The 17311-nt window shown below is 31.8% G+C and overlaps 3 protein-coding genes across 3 annotated transcripts; all 3 read left to right on the forward strand.

The window, feature by feature from the left end:
- Nucleotides 1-2115: 2115 nt before the first annotated feature.
- Nucleotides 2116-6139, forward strand: LOC125863354 (pectin acetylesterase 7-like). Its single transcript, XM_049543544.1, has 13 exons — nt 2116-2157; nt 2264-2415; nt 2501-2583; nt 2826-2952; nt 3624-3715; nt 4091-4177; nt 4333-4457; nt 4552-4612; nt 4731-4784; nt 4885-4962; nt 5315-5396; nt 5643-5782; nt 5888-6139. Exons 2-13 carry the CDS (start codon nt 2265-2267, stop codon nt 6002-6004), a joined length of 1197 nt encoding a protein of 398 aa, XP_049399501.1. The 5' UTR covers nt 2116-2157; nt 2264; the 3' UTR covers nt 6005-6139.
- A 6612-nt stretch (nt 6140-12751) lies between these two features.
- On the forward strand, nt 12752-14562 carry LOC125863332 (60S ribosomal protein L8-like). The gene is made up of 2 exons (XM_049543521.1): nt 12752-13281; nt 14051-14562. Exons 1-2 carry the CDS (start codon nt 12842-12844, stop codon nt 14391-14393), a joined length of 783 nt encoding a protein of 260 aa, XP_049399478.1. The 5' UTR covers nt 12752-12841; the 3' UTR covers nt 14394-14562.
- A 416-nt stretch (nt 14563-14978) lies between these two features.
- LOC125863347 (uncharacterized) lies at nt 14979-16060 on the forward strand. The gene is made up of 2 exons (XM_049543538.1): nt 14979-15489; nt 15614-16060. The coding sequence occupies exons 1-2, from the start codon at nt 15355-15357 to the stop codon at nt 15923-15925; spliced, it is 447 nt and encodes a 148-aa protein (XP_049399495.1). The 5' UTR covers nt 14979-15354; the 3' UTR covers nt 15926-16060.
- Nucleotides 16061-17311: the final 1251 nt, after the last annotated feature.

A 17311-nucleotide genomic window follows, 5' to 3' on the forward strand; every position in this document is an offset into this window, starting at 1 on the left:
ACATAGTAAACACACATATAATTATGTGTATCTAAATATGAAATGTAATTGAAACACACTAATTTAGGAACAAATCACGACTGTGGAGTATTTGTATCATTAATCTAAAAAAAAAGTTAAAAAATTCGAAATTCTCCCTTTTTTAAAGGATCTGATTTTTTTTCTTCATAGATACATATAATCTTAACTTAGATACATGAACTCTTAACTAGATACATGTACACCTGATGTGTATCCAACATTGTTGCACTTGATGTGCATCTAATGGTGTATTTTTTCTATTAATTAAAGTTTGACGTAATTCTTATATCTTGATTGGGTCGTTCCTATACTTAGATATATTCTCGATTTGAATATTGGCGGATAAAGAGTCAGTCCCTGCAATGAGAAATTCATGAGTGAAAATGAATAAATAAAAGTTGTTTGATTTAGTATGATTTAGTATAGTATTGTTAATGTGTAGTACCTTTAACGAGAATCGTCCGATTTAATTTTGGGAATGTTCAACCACTAAAGTGTTTGAGAAACAACAAAATCAAAAATATAAAACCTAATTTGTAAAAAAATTTAGAACTTCAAAACATTATGAACTCTAACGCAGATACAAAATCAAAATACGTGAGAATAATAAAATAATACAAACAAACTTATATGTATAATGTTGATTTGAACTCGCAAATATGTATTGAGAGGATGAAGGAACAAGGAGGGAGAAGATGAATTAAGGAAGAAGGAGGGTTGGTGGATGTGAGGATATGGATGAAACGGTTGATGTGAAAAAAAGAAAGAGAATTTGACTTGTTAATGAACCATTAATTAAGGAGTTTAGGTTTAAGATAATTATTCAATTCCTTATTTAAGGGATTTGTGTATCTGATTAAATCTTTTAAAATATATGGTATAAATATTAAAAGTGATAGTATGTGTAATTGTTTTAAACTAGAGGTAAATATAGTATATATGGTAGTGATGTATGTGTAGTTATGTAGTTTATCCTTTTTAATATGATTTTTCTTGTTAAGAATAACATGCATTGCATAATTTCTAAAGAAAATTTTTTTGCTTATAAAAATATCCAGTGAAAACTCACAAGTATGTAACATACCTCTCACAAATATGGTGAAAAAGATTTTTAAAGGCAATTATATCTATAATTATGTTAATGCGTGTATTAAAACTTTTGCATTACTAATACCATAAGCATAATTATTTAGATTTTTGTTCAACAACTTTGAGAAGATACAATCAATCTTCAAAGACATTTCACAATTCTTGGGCTAAAATTTAGCCTTTTACACATTTTTGAAACTTGATTCTTGTTCTTGAAACATACTTTGGGCCTTAAGCCAAATTTGAAGTGAGCCCAAGAATTTTGAAATTCTTTTTGTATGAAATGGTCTTTGAAAATTGGATTTACATTTGAGAAGTTGGAAGTTCATTTGTATTCTGTAATTGAACTAAGTAAACTAAAGAAACACTATATATAATATAAAATTAGGTATAGACAAAATGATATGGCACGTCTTTGTGACCCGATTGCTGCAACCGGTATCGCTTTTGCTGAAGTCACAATATAATGCATACAAAGAATTTCATGAACACTTGGTAAGAGATCAAATTCCATTAATCATGTACAAATTTAACTGGGAGAATTAAAAGAAAAAAATATGTTTTATTATATCTCCTATCACATGAGGCTTAGCTTCATTTATCGTCCACAAACATTATTTTCATCAAATTACGCATCATCTGTAAGTTAAATTTATCGTCACATCTACTTACTAGTGTAACAAATGGTAAAATTAATTTATAAAATGACTCAAATCATACATTGGACGTGAATACTAAAAATGAGAGGTTGAATTATTTTTTAAAAAAATTGAACTCAAATGTTGATTTTACCCTTGGACAACAAGCACACATTATAATAACCACAAGACCTCTCATTTTGTGCAACTATAATTGTGTATGGCCATATAAATCTTTATGTCTCAAGGAAAACAAAATTTAAAAATATTCAAACATGTGTATGGTTCTAGTGTTGTGGTCTTCTATTTTAAGTCCTAATTTTCCGCCATCCTCCTCTATATATAGAACGTCCTGAAGTTCGTTTAATCAGGTTCAATACATCTTTTGCAACATATATATTTTAATTAAGTACGTACATCTTTATAATATTATTATTTTTCTTTCTATCCATTTGCATTATTTATATGTTCTTATTCAAAATTTCATCCATTCTTTTTAATTTTATGTTTTACAGGATGATGATGGTTACAAAATCTCTTCAACTTGTTGTCTTACTTGTTTGCTGTTTGACCATCATCACAATTAAATGTGCAAATGCAATACAAAACCCAAATAAATATAGTGTCAATCCAACAATAGTTCATAGTGCTGTGTCAAAAGGAGCAGGTAAATTAATATTTTCACTAAATATGTAAAATTATAAACTTTAAATTAAAAAATCAATAAATCTAAAATTTATTTATTTTGGTAGTGTGCTTGGATGGATCACCTCCAGCATACTATTTTGAACCAGGATTTGGAGATGGAGCTGAAAATTGGATTGTCCATCTATCCGTAAGTTGTTATGAAATTTGGAAAACAATATTTTTTATTTAAACGAGTTTCGTATATATATAAGTTATTTCTGACTTTTCATGAGTAATTTGAAGCAAAACATTTTTGTTGTTTTTTCAATTCTGAAATTTTATGGCAAAAAATATGTTTTTTGTTCAATTACAAAAAAAAAATGAAAAAATTTCATGAACAAACACCTATTAATATTATTTCAAAAATTTATTAAATAACTTTGTTCATAGGGAGGAGCATGGTGTATGAATGTAACAAACTGCCAAGATCGTGCCACGACCTCAAATGGCTCATCAAAAAAAATGGGTCAACTAGATTTTCAAGGAATTCACAGCAAGAATGAGAGTCAAAATCCAGGTACGATTTCATTTCATGATATGAAATTATGAGATGAAATCAGCGTTTGGATAGTTTCATCTTCAAATCATGTGATGGAATTTTAATTTTTTTTTAAAAAAAAACTTGATTTGGAAATTCAATATCATGATTTCACTTTTTTAAAATACAAAATTGTCTCACAAGTTTATATTTTATATATAAAAAAAAAAGATTCATCATTTTTATCTATCAACTATTTATTTCATATGTGAACAAAATTTATTTAGTTGATATCATTACTCTTATCAACCTTTAAAATATTTATATCTGATATACCATTACTATTTCCAACCAAAATTACTATTAATTCAAATTAACGCCTATTTTATTTATTATTACCAACCAAAAAATAGTATACTACAATTCATGCTCAATTATGTTTTTATCGAATTAAAATTTGATTTTAAAATCTTGTGTACTTTTTTTAAGAATAATTTTTGTGATATTATACTTTTGTTACGGACTTTCGCTTATGAAGTTTTATGTTTATGAATCAGAAATACAACTTAAAAATCTAAATTTTATGTTTAAACAAAATTTTTATTTTATCTTATACTATAATTTTATCTCACATGATCAAATTATTGTTGTTCAATTATCATGTGTCCTATATATATATATATGATTGTAATCTTATGTAAAATATGCAGATTTTTATAATTGGAACAAAGTACTTGTTGCATACTGCGATGGTGGATCGTTCATAGGAGATTCTGAATACATCGATCCAACAAATAATTCAGTATGTTTTCTAAATTTCAAGTTAAAATAAATATAATATAAAAATGTGTTTTTTAATTTGATTTGAGTTTGTATCTATATTCTGTAAATTTGAATATGCACAAGTAGACATTTAAACGTATAAAGACTTAAACAAGTAAGCACACACATTCTACTTGGCATCCTACATATATTATGTCATGTAGGATATGTGTATCTATTTATTCAACTTTTATATAATTTTGAGTGCCTACATGTGCATTCTCAAAATTGGAGAGTATAAGATCTCAGCTGAAATCAAATTCAAATGACAGATTTATGTATTATACCTCAAAAATAATTATATTTGTTGAAAATGGATTATCATTCCTTACATGTTTTTTCTTTGATTGTTTAGACTAAGAATCTTCAGTTTAGAGGGCAAAAGATTTTTTATGCAGTACTTGAGGAGTTGCTAGAAAAAGGATTAAAGAATGCCAAAAATGTAAGTAAATTTTATATATTGATCAAGAAATTATTCTATTGCTTGTTATTTTTTTCAGCTCTTGTTCTATACAAATAAATATGTAACTTTTATTTATAAAATTAATTTTTAGTATCTTTTAAGAAAATTACTTATATATTATTTTATTTTTATAGGCTATCCTAGCTGGCAGTTCTGCAGGAGGATATCCAGCAATATTATATTGTGATTATTTCCGCGATTCATTGCCAATTAAATCTAGAGTGAAATGTTTGGTTGATTCTGGCTACTTTGTTCATTTGTAAGACTTCAATTATTATTTACGTTATATGAAATTAATTATAGAATTATTATTTATTCCGACTTTGAATATCTATATATTTTTTTCATAACAGTAAGAATCCTGTGCTCGAAAGATTTTGGTCATGGAGATATGGAGGAGTTGCTGCTTTACAAGTATACACAACTATTCAAGCCGTTTATATGACTTTATTTTCTTTTTAATTAATTAATAGTCTTCGAAATAGAGGTTATTGTTTCCTAAAAATGAAAAATATCTTTATGTGTATTGCAGGGAGCTGCCAAAACGTTACCAAAATCATGCACTTCAAAAATGAAAGCAGAATTGGTACAAACTGTTCCCTTATTAGATGTTTGTATATATGATTTTATCTCGTGATTTAAATTTATAAAATTAATATTATTACTATTTTTCCAATTTTTTGCAGTGCCTCTACGCAGAGAACATTCAAGAATATACTAAGACACCATTTTTTCTTTACATGTCAGCATTTGATAATATTGAGGTAGGTAACTGGTATTATTACTAATTTTAGTAATATTTATTTCCTCTCTCCACTTTTATTTGTCATATTTTTGTTTTTAGAATTAAACTATCCGAACTTTGACTAATATTTTAAGACGTATTTTTTCATCATATTGATATACAAAAAAAGGTAATTTATAATACGTTTCGTATTTTTTTTATTATTTAAAATATCAAATTAATGTAATCTAATTTAACTTTAAAAATTAGTCAAATTAACTTTCGAAAAGCGCAACATGATAATTAAAAGTGGATAGAGGTAGTATTATTTAATTAAATTAATGTCTTCTCATTACTAATTAGTACTTAACATTTATCATGTACTTTTTCAGACACAATATACTTTAGGAGACGAGAAATATACAACCATTGATGAGGGGAAAGGATCAGCATGTCTGAATGCATCCCTGCGAGGTTAGTTCATACGAATATACGTAACGACATTTGATTCAATGGCAATTAATTAATTCTGCTAAAAAATTTAAATTCTTTGTTAATATGCATATTGTTGCTACTAAAAATTGTTTTTGTTGTAGTGTGTCATAGTCAAATACAAATAAAATGAAAAATAATTCCCAAAAAAAGTGAATAATTTTTATGATAGGTACACAACTTGAGTTATATTTCTAATATTTTTGAATAATTTGTTGTAAAATTCAGAAATGAGGTCGGATTTCTTAAATGCAATACCCAAAGGAAATGACCCTAAACATAGAGGAGTTTTTATAGACGCAATGCATCATCATACTAGCCTTATTGGCAGGTGGTCTTTAGAAGTGGCCCTTGAAATCAATAATGTGGTAAGATATTATTTATTTATTTATATATAATATATTTACTTATTTATGTTTGGAAGTGCAATTTAAAAATGTTGTTTGCTAACTATATTGTTTTTGTTTGTGCAGTCTGCCCCAATAGCATTTGCTGATTGGTATTTTGATCGGAAATACAGATATTTGATAGATGAAATTCATACCATGCCAGTCAAAAATACGTTCAAAAACGTAACTTATGTTCTCTAGACTTGTGTTTATTTATTCCAAGAAAAGTTATGTAAAACTTTGATTGTTGACAATCAAATTCTCTATTCTATTATGTAAAAGATTTTCCATGTATATCAAATCCGGTGACAAGGAGGTCCCTTTGACAAAAATAATAAAAACTTCTATTGTGACTGAATCTTTACTTATTTATTTATTGTGTTCAGAATCGTCAAAGTCTTTAACATTATTCATATAGAGTGATAATTATAAATATTTATATTTTTGTTATTATTGCAAAATTCTTTATTTTTTATAATGTAATTCCTATTTGATACATATCAAACTTGAATTCAAATAATATGTAACACACCATAAATTTTTTCGAACTAAGACTCGAACTGTTCTTCGTAGTGAGTGAGATTTTACCAAGGCATTAAAAATTTCTTAAGTGTTAAGGTCACTAGATGTAGCACCTTGAGTTCCAAAAAGAATTAAATTGGAAATAGCAAAATCTGAAATTTTGCAAGTTAAGCTAAGTATGAGTTTTGGGTCGACTTCAAACGACCATAACTCCTAGCTCAGGATGATTTAGGTGTGCTACCAGATACCATAGCGAAGATCTTTGAATTATCTTTCCAACACCGCCGAGTTTGCTAAGTTTCGAGTTCGGATGAGTGAGATAGGGCCTTTTGAAGTTAGGTTGCCCAGTTAAGGAAAGTTAGCCGGAAATAGTAAGGGGTATTTTGGTCTTTTCCTTACCTAATCAGATTTAATTCATTTTTAGTAATATTTTTAGGGTATAATCTGATTAGGTTCAGTTTTATAATCCTAGTTTACGCCTAGGGTTTTAGTTGAGAGAAAAGAAGAGAAAAGAGGAGAGGATCAAGCGTTGGTCGAGATTCTTGCGTCTTGTTGCGGATTTTCGCCATGGGTTTGATCCCTAAGAGGTATGTAAGCTTCCATAGTGTTGGGTTTGTTCATCCACACGCCAAACATGTTATTTTCAGTGCAAATTTCATTCTTGAAGTTGAAAGATTTGAGTTCTTGATGAATTCTTGATAGGTGTTCTTGAAGTTCATTCTAAATCTTGTTGTGTTGGGTTTTGGATGATTTCTTGAGATCAAAGTGAGTGTTTTAATGGATGTATTGAGTATATTAGAGTGTACTTATGTCAAGTAATCAATTCTAAGTGATTAGGGAAGAAACCATTCGATTCTAGGCGAAATAGGGTGAGAAAACGAGAAAAGAAACTTGCTGAATTTTCTGGGTTGGGGCCTGGCGCAATGCGCCTTCCAGAGCGCCCCAAACCCACCTCTGAAGTTTAGGGGTTGGCGCCCCGCGCCACCCATAGCGCCAGAGTCGCCTGCCCCATTTGAGTTCGTTTAAAGTGCACCTTCACTCATTTTTTATTCTAACTATTCTAAGCTACTTCTAAACACCTAAAATCATTCCTAACATGATCATAACCTTGAATTCATAAATCAAATTCAAGGTAGAGTTGAGAGTCAGGTTTGAGAGTTGTTTCAAACCTTTTGATAAGGTCCCTTAGAGTCTTTGATGAATCTTCTACAATTACTAGTAACTTGTTTCAAGACTCGAGCAAGTGAGTATGAGGATGAGGAGAATGTATTCATGAATCTACTTTGTCATCATGAGATCCTTCATATCATGAACCAAAATTCTTGAATTCATAATTCACATTCAAGAGAGAGTTAAGAGTAAAGTTCAAGTAAGGCTTTGAGTTCAATTGTAAATCCTTTGAGATTAACTATAGATTTGAACTAAGTTCTGAGAAAGTAAGTAAGAGAATGAGAAGAGTCGTATACATGAGTCCATGTTGTTATGTAGACCATCGAGTCGAGTTGTTTCATGCCCATAATTCCGTATGAACTTTGTAAGTTGAACATCTTTCAGAGAAGTGGTATCTTTATGTTTTAAGCCTTTAAGTGTTGAGTTCTTAAAGCCCTTTTGAGAAGTATCTTTGAGTTCTTGAGTTAAGAAGTTCATGCTTATAATTCCGCATGAACCCTTTGAGTTGAACATACTTTAAATGAGTAGTATCATTGAAGTTCTTAAGTTCCAAGTATTGTGTTCTATCTATGGTTATTGAAAACCTTGCATTGAGTCATTCATGTCCCTAATTTGGCATGAACCATATTTTAAGGAATCTTTTACAAATGTTTTGATTTTGTTTTAAGACTTAAGCTTTGAAGTTAAGTAAAGAGTAAAAGTAAAGTCTTGTATAAACGTTTTAACTTTGTTTTAAGACTGAAAGTTTCAAGTTAGGCAAAGAGTAAAGAGTTGAATTCATTTCTCAAAAGTTATAAGGGAACTAAGTATTCCCTAAGAGTTTATAAATGTTTTTACACATTTGAGCAAGAAAAAGGAACATGATTCCAAGAGAGCCTTTGGGATAGTTTTCAATAAAGGGAACATTAATTCCCAAAGAGCCTTTGGGCTAAGCTTTGAACAATTATCTCAAACTAAAGAAAGAGGTGTTTAAAACACATATGCGCTAAAGTATATTTTTGGGAGTAGTATTGAGCACCAAATTAGGGACGCGAGTCCATATTAACTCAAATCTCCATAAGAACCATGTGGCCAACATGGGATTTAACGGGTCATACTTTTTAGATGATCACGTAAGTTAAGCTAGTGGATCCACTAAGTTAAGTCTATACTGATGGCAAGGTATATGATGGTCCTTGGCAGCGCGAGATAAAGTGTTGTATCATCACTATAGCTCTTAAGTGATGGTTGTCGGTTAGAGAAACTCCCACATAAGTTATTGTATTTTTATATACATCAGTTTATTGTATTTTTACATACATTTCAGAGTTATGTTGTATCTTTGCATACACACAAAGTTGACATCATGTTTTTAAACAATTTGTTTCTTTATATTGCACTTGTTTTAAATTGCTTTATATTGAAATGAGTTCAGTCATGTTGAGTTGAGTACCCAGAGTCAAATATCATATCTTTGAGTTGAGTATCTTATCCTTTAGTACTTTTGAGTTGAGTAAGTTGAGTAGTTTTGAATATCCTTGAGTTGTGTAAGTTTGAGAAGAGGTAAGTATGTTTCCTGTTTTATCAAGNTTCCAAGTATTGAGTTCTATCTATGGTTATTGAAAACCTTGCATTGAGTCATTCATGTCCCTAATTCGGCATGAACCATATTTTAAGGAGTCTTTTACAAATGTTTTAACTTTGTTTTAAGACTCAAGCTTTGAAGTTAAGTAAAGAGTAAGAGTAAAGTCTTGTATAAACGTTTTAACTTCGTTTTAAGATTGAAAGTTTCAAGTTAAACAAAGAGTAAAGAGTTGAATTCATTTCTTAAAAGTTATAAGGGAACTAAGTATTCCCTAAGAGTTTATAAATGTTTTTACACATTTGAGCAAGAAAAGGGAACATGATTCCAAGAGAGCCTTTGAGCTAGTTTTCAATAAAGGGAACATCGATTCCAAAAGAGCCTTTGGGCTAAGCTTTGAGCAATTATCTCAAACTAAATAAAGAGGTGTTTAAAACACGTATGAGCTAAAGTATATTTTTGGGAGTAGTATTGAGCACTGAATTGGGGACGCGAGTTCATATTAACTCAAATCTCCATAAGAACCATGTGGCCAACATGGGATTTAATGGGTCATACTTTTTAGATGATCACGTAAGTTAAGCTAGTGGATCCACTAAGTTAAGTAAGGTCCTATACCGATGGCAAGGTATAGGATGGTCATTGGCAGTGCGAGGTAAAGTGTTGTATCATCACTATAGCTCATAAGTGATGGATGTCGGTTAGAGAAACTCCCACAAAAGTTATTGTATTTTTATATACACAGTTATTTGTATTTTGACATACATTTCAGAGTTATGTTGTATTCTTGCGTACACACAGAGTTGACAACATGTTTTTAAACAGTTTGTTTCTTTATATTGCACTTGTTTTAAATTGCTTTATATTGAAATGAGTTCAGTCATGATGAGTTGAGTACCCAGAGTCAAATATCATATCTTTGAGTTGAGTATCTTATCCTTGAGTACTTCTGAGTTGAGTAAGTTGAGTAGTTTTGAATATCCTTGAGTACTCCTTGAGTTGTGTAAGTTTGAGAAGAGGTAAGTATGTTTCCTGTTTTATCAAGTTTCAAGCTTATGTTTATGCTTTAGAATTCCTCTTACATGCTCGTACATTCCACGTACTGAGCCATTTGGCCTGCATCTTCTCATGATGCAGACACAGGTATTTAGGATCATCAACAGGAGTTTCGTTGATACATCTGAGAGTTCGAGTTAGCTATGGTGAGCCTCCTTGTTTCCGGAGGATTTCATTTACTTTTCAGTTCAGTCAGGACGCCGTGGGTCTTGTCCCGACTTCCATCTTTATCAATTAGACGCATCATAGATAGTTAGTATAGTTGAGAAGTCTGTATCATTTATTTTATTAAATGTTTTAAAGACTTAAGTTGCCTATTTTATGGCGAGTTGAATATTATTTTTATATTCAGAGTATTTCATTTGAGTTAAAGTTTTATATTTCAGTTTTATGAACTTTTATATTTTAGTTTTAAGCTTTTGAATGCTTAAGTTAGTCTTCCGCTTGTAGTTAGCCAGGATGAGGGTTCGCTTGGGGACCAACAATGGTTCTTGAGTGCCGATCACGTTTAGGGTGTAGACTCGGATTGTGACATAATATGTATTATTTAGAATATTCCTATAGTACACCCCACAAGCGCAATTGTAGTGAAAACACCATAAACTTGTCTTGTAAAGATTGAAAACATTTTGTAGATAAACTTTTACTGGAAAACAATGAAAAATTACAATAATAATATAATTTATTATTTAACAAAATATAGTACTGAAAATTAGATAGATGGAGTACTACAATAATATTTTAAATAGTACACAATTAATACTTGAGTCATGATGAACACTATTCTAAGAAACTGTTTCAACGATGTGAGATATTTTTTCAGATTTAAACAAATCTTCTCTAATTAAATAGAGAATACATGAATCAACAAAGTAATTAACATCAACAAGTTATGATTAAAAAAAAACTAAAGGAGAAAGAAAAGAATGAGATGAGGAAGACGGAGAAACATTTTCTTTCATGGTTATTTGCTGAAGTAAAAGGATATTTATCGTCACGATTTTGATCGTCGTGAGTGACACCCATACTAAATTATCTGGTAGAAAAATCAAAGACTAATCCAAATCAATTTAACACCATTTAAACAAAATCAAGTTTATCATATATAAAAAATAAACAGTTTAGACAACCAAAAGATTGAGTCTCCATAAACTCAATCCAGTAGTGCAAAAACATTTAATGCGGAAAACAGTTTCTAAAAATTGAATGTCATCATACCAAAACTCTAAACATTCAAATTGGGGATGCAACTCCAAATACTAAACATTAATATAAAGTCTAATGTATGTGTCTAAAAAGATGGACAAGAAAATCAGAGGAATCCATGGTAGCCTGGAAGATGTAGTTCACCCTTGAATTTGGAATGAAGTGTCTCTTATTTGAGGTCTTGAATCAGACGCCGAAAGATGTCATGTACTAAATAAGGAAAAAAAATATGTGTAATATTAATACACAAATCACAGTGTACTGGTAGGATCACACGGCAAGTCAAAGATACAAATATAAGTAGTTCACTACAATGTTGTAACATAGAGCAATGCATATAACAACAAGTATCAAGCTACATAGACTCTTAGTCACATGCCATGAAACAACAGTAATTAGATGCATGCCACACACACAAATACAAATATCAAGTTCTCTTATGGAATCACAATCACATACTTGGTTTTCTCATAGAACCAAATTGTTAGTGTACCAGTGTGGTATCCAAACCATCCATAGTTAGTGTACATGCATGGTATCTGAGCTATTCATAATTAGTGTACTAACGTGGTATCCGAGTCAAACCAACAGGTAGGTTTGGAAAGAGTACTTAGGGTGATGTCAAAGGCTTGTGAAGCCTTAGGGTGACATCATAGGTAGGCTTGGGAAGCCTTAGAATGGGGAAAAGGTCTAAATATGTTAATGGTAGAGTTGACAGCGGAATGAGATCAAAGTGTACTAATTTATGAGCATTATACCTGGATGGTAAAAATATGTGGATAGAGACATGAAATGGTGCCACTTTCATATTGCATGTTCCCTTCGAATTGTCTAATTTATATTATGTAGTAGGTTTGGGTCGACCGATGATGCCTATCAGAATGTGTTGTTTGTATTGAAACTACTCTTGCTATGCCACTAAGTATAGTCTGGTTGCACGAATTTAGTAATGTTTCATGTTGAAGACAATGATTATCTCCGACAACTTCTACTATTCTTTCCTTATGGTGGGAGCTATGTCTCATTTATTATATAAGCTCTACTCTTAGAAGCTATCGTACCTGCTTAAACTAGTTCCCTAGGATTATTAGTACGTTTCCTTGTAAAATGACTTTGGAGATTTAAAATAATTTATAATAATTGCTTATGACTTGTTTATTTTTTTGCATGTTATAACCGGTTCAAAGGTTGAGGATTCTCCTATCTAGATGGTAGAGTAGGTGCCTCCACAACTCGATGAATTGGGTCGTGATAGAATTCAATCTCGATCAACTCAAAATCACCTCTAAACAATCTTAAGTAAAATAAAAAGAGTAAATAAAAAGGCGAATGCTGATTGGCTACTTAGCATAATTTGTTGTGGAGCAATTTGTTGTCAAATTGCGTATTGGGTCCTTGCCACGAATACTAGAGGCCCAGCCCATAAACTTATTACGGCTCTCCTCCCTCTAAAAACCCTAACTCCCTTTCTTCTTTAATCCATTTCTTCCTCTATTCGCAAACCTCAGAAAGAAGGCGCCGAAATGGGTCGTGTAATCAGAGCACAACGTAAGGGAGCAGGCTCCGTCTTCAAATCTCACACTCATCACCGCAAGGGACCTGCAAGGTTCCGTTCACTTGATTTCGGTGAACGTAATGGTTATCTCAAAGGTGTTGTTACAGAAATCATTCATGATCCAGGTAGGGGTGCACCATTGGCACGGATGACATTCCGTCATCCTTTCCGTTACAAGCATCAGAAAGAGTTGTTCGTTGCTGCAGAAGGGATGTATACTGGTCAATTTATTTACTGTGGGAAAAAAGCTAATCTTATGGTTGGTAATGTGCTTGCACTCAGATCTATCCCTGAAGGAGCTGTTGTTTGTAATGTTGAGCATAAAGTTGGTGACCGTGGTGTTTTTGCTAGATGCTCTGGTGATTATGCTATTGTTATCAGTCATAACCCTGATAACGGAACAACTAGGTATGGTTTTTTACCTGTTTATGGTTTTTTTTAGTCATTGATTAACCTAAATTTTATTTGTATTTTGGTTATTGGATACTTCGAAAGGAATTTATGTTGAAATTCACTATGGAATGTATAATTTTAGGATTGATTTAGTATTTTAGTGAATTGGCTTGAACATCTAGAATTCAAGCGTAGTTGATTTGAAAATTGCACCTGGTATCTTTTTGACTGCATAAAACAGCTCAGGTTAATGGTAAGTTTGCTTGGAAAGCTTTAATATGCTTTCCTTTTAATTAGCTTGACTGGTAAAGTTTGCTCAATTTCAAGCAATTATGCACTGATCCTTCGTCTGTGAATCTGTAGAATTTGTTTTTTTGTGAATTACAATTGGAACTGTGTGCATTTGCATTTGATGAAGCAGAGTTACTGTTAATTTAGCATCTATGAAGCATACCTGTTTAGTGTTATGGGATAGTTTTGGTTTGGTGATGATTAGATGTAGGACATTCAGGTCAATGACGCTTTTGATACTTGATTCATTTCCATTTGCATAAGAAGAATATATCGTAATCTGTTTCATTCGACGTAGTGAAGAAAGTCTGGATATACTGAAATGCATACCTGTTGATCCAAATTACATTGATTTTAACACATTTCGCATGAAACAAAGTCTATACTTCTTTTGGAAGTATGAGTGTTCGTGTATTAGTAGTAGTCTGTTATGATGTTATATTATTGTTATCAAGTCTATGGAATTGTTGTATTCAATTTTACCTTTTATTAGGATTAAGCTTCCATCTGGATCCAAGAAGATTGTGCCCAGTGGATGTCGAGCCATGATTGGTCAGGTTGCTGGTGGAGGAAGAACTGAGAAACCAATGCTTAAAGCTGGTAACGCATACCATAAATACCGGGTTAAGAGGAACTGCTGGCCTAAGGTTCGTGGTGTTGCTATGAATCCTGTGGAGCATCCTCATGGTGGTGGTAACCATCAACATATTGGTCATGCCAGTACTGTCCGTCGTGATGCACCACCAGGGCAAAAGGTTGGTCTTATTGCAGCAAGGAGGACTGGTCGTCTTCGTGGTCAAGCAGCTGCTACTGCTGCCAAAGCTGACAAGGCCTAAGATATTAGTTTTGTGTTGCTGTTTTCCTTCTTGTTGTGTTTGGATTTTGAGTATTCAGCTACAATCATCTTTATACTAAGTTAAGTTTTGTTGGGATATTATTTTAGAAGTTTGTTAAGTACCCTTGCTTACACAAATTTGCCATTTATAAATGTGTTTAGCTTGGCTCTCATTTTCTTCTGTGGTTAACTTCTCATTATGTTTCTCTCAGAAAAACCCGATGTGAACTCTTAACAACTATCTCATTATGTTTCCCTTAAATTTTAAGATATATTTTCTCTTATCATATATTTAGGACTGTTTAATGTTAAATATTATGAAAATAATTAAAAAATAATTTTAAAAAATAGTAAATGAGTTTCACTTCATTTATTTTTAGTGGGGAAATGTACAAGTACCTCCAATTTATGCCCAAAATTTCTGAGACACACCTAATCTTTATTAAAGTCCTATTACCCCCGAACTTATTTTATATATAATTTTCTATCTCTTTTCGGCCTAAGTGGCACTATCATTGAAAAAACGGAAAAGGCTCAAAAATACCCCTGAACTATTGGAAATAGCTCATATATACCTTTGAACTATATTTTGGCTCAAAAATACCCTTCCGTTAAAATATTGGGTCACTTTTGCCCTTACTATTAATAGAGGTGTGTTAAGTGCCACGTGGACGCCACGTGGATGCCACATGGACGCCATGTCGACGCCACATAAGCACCAAACAATTCTCACCTCCACATAGACTCATACATCCTAATTACTAATTTTGTTCTCATTTCTTTTGGGACATACAATTTGACCTCTCATTTCTCTAAAATACATTTCCCCTCTTCTCTCTAATATACAATTTCACCTAGGGTTTCAGATTTCCTCTCATGGACACCATTCCATTTCAAAGTTGATTTCACCCCTTTGTTCATTTCACTGCTAGGGTTTCGAAGTAGACAAAAATTTCGAAACAATGTCTGAATCCTCTATCGATTCACTTGAAAAATTGTATGCAAGAAGATGTCATTGTGGTCTCAATGCTTTAAATTTGACGGCTTGGACTGATTTGAATGCAGGGAGAAGGTTCTACAAATGTCCTAGACCCAAAGTAAGTTGTAAATTAGTTTGATGTTTGTATGTTTATATACAAACTCTTATTTGTTAAATTAACAGTAAGTATTTCTCTAAATTATTATGTAAACTTGATGGTTGAATTTGTACACTATATGTAGGTCACTTCATGTGGATATTGGGAATGGCAAGACAAACAACAACTCCCACCAAGAGCAGTAACAGTTATAATGGACTTAAAGGGTAAATTGGATGTTATGAAGGTTGAAAGAAACAAATTGAAACGGATTGTTGATGGAATGGAAAAAGCTGAAAGGGACAATCTGGAAATTTTGTTTGAAGAAATGAAATTTATTTCAGCCCAAGAAGCTGGAAAAGTTATGCTTTTGGAGAAGAAAATCAAAAAATTGAAAACTATCATTTTCATTTCATGTGCTTTGTTCGTTGTGTTTGTTGTAAGGATCATGAAGTGAATGTATGTAAGGATCAAACACTTTAAAACTCAATGTATGAATTGAATATTTGTTGTTTTAGTACTTATGGAGTTTGAATTACAAGTTTATGTATTATTGAATTTGCATTTTGTAATGAAGTTGTAGTACTTATGGAATTTGAATTATGTATTATGCATTATGGAGAGTAGTTGTACAGGGAAAAAATATATATGTTCACCAGCTTGTCATCTTGTGTTACTGGTCATGTTGCTTTTGTCAATATGGATATGGATTTTACTGTTATTGTATCTTATATGAATGAAGTGGAAAAGTTGAAGTATGTACCTGTGGATACGTGTTTTCAGGAAGGTTTGGCCAAACTCTTTGGGCTTGCTGGTGAGACTAATGTGCAGACAAGTTGTTATAATATCTAATTGAAGGGTTAAGAAAAAAAAAAAAAACTGAATTGGCTTCTTTGGCTGTGGCAGCAGCCTTGCTTATAACTTCTCTAAGCTTTACTGCAACATCTAAAAGATTAACAGAAAGATTAACAACTTCTTTAAACTTCTACTACCAAAGACAGTGCAACAACTATAGCAATTGCAGGTCACTCAATATTCAAGAACCTTGTTAGGCATCATCACAACAGTCGGCAATAATAACTAAATAAATTTCACACATTGTCCGACAAGCACTTGTTGATTTTTTTGAAGAGTCCGATCAACAGCCAATATATAGTTAGTTATCACATTGTCTTCATAAATAAAAATTGGCACATCACTCTGCTGCCTTTAAACAGGATCATGTCGAGGGGTATCTAGAATTGTCCGCCAAGACAAAGACTTACTTTGCTACTGCTGTTAAGCTATGAGATGCAGAGTATTATGTCAAAGAGCTTTAAGCATATTGGATAACATTTACTACATGTTATTTATTTATGGTTCATTCTAGCTTTAATTATGTTATTTATTTATGGTTCATTCTAGCTTTAATTATGTGCAATATGAGATTACCGTGTGTAATAGTAGTGTTTTTATACTCTAAGTTGTTGGTGATTGTGAGCATTTTAATTTTTATTAAAGTGGCTCATCCCAAGTGTCTTTTAATTGATGTTGCATATGTTATTGACATTGTTAGACATAAATTTACCTTTTATTTTCCTTATAACTCTTGCATCGTTAATGTGAAGACAGTCGTCGAGGCAGCTGGGATTCCATTGTTTTGGCTTGTTGGATTGAGAATATGTGTTGTTGCGCGTATGCCCATATGCCCATATAGGACTGAGAATGTGTGTTGTTGCGTGTATGCTCACATAAGACTGAGAATGTATGTTGTTGCGTGTATGCTCACATAGGACTGAGAATGTGTGTTGTTGGCTTTGACTAATACTAACTTGTAATGAACAAAAATAAGTAAATGATGATG

This window comes from Solanum stenotomum, chromosome 4 (assembly GCF_019186545.1).
Source record: "Solanum stenotomum isolate F172 chromosome 4, ASM1918654v1, whole genome shotgun sequence".
NCBI classification, from domain to species: domain Eukaryota; kingdom Viridiplantae; phylum Streptophyta; class Magnoliopsida; order Solanales; family Solanaceae; genus Solanum; species Solanum stenotomum.

Coding starts and splice junctions, on each gene's coding strand:
- LOC125863347 (XM_049543538.1), top strand. CDS start 15,355: ATGTCTGAATCCTCTATCGATTCACTTGAAAAATTGTATGCAAGAAGA. Junction 15,490..15,613: donor ACAAATGTCCTAGACCCAAA/GTAAGTTGTAAA, acceptor CACTATATGTAG/GTCACTTCATGTGGATATTG.
- LOC125863332 (XM_049543521.1), top strand. CDS start 12,842: ATGGGTCGTGTAATCAGAGCACAACGTAAGGGAGCAGGCTCCGTCTTC. Junction 13,282..14,050: donor CCTGATAACGGAACAACTAG/GTATGGTTTTTT, acceptor ACCTTTTATTAG/GATTAAGCTTCCATCTGGAT.
- LOC125863354 (XM_049543544.1), top strand. CDS start 2,265: ATGATGATGGTTACAAAATCTCTTCAACTTGTTGTCTTACTTGTTTGC. Junction 2,416..2,500: donor TGCTGTGTCAAAAGGAGCAG/GTAAATTAATAT, acceptor TTATTTTGGTAG/TGTGCTTGGATGGATCACCT. Junction 2,584..2,825: donor ATTGGATTGTCCATCTATCC/GTAAGTTGTTAT, acceptor CTTTGTTCATAG/GGAGGAGCATGGTGTATGAA.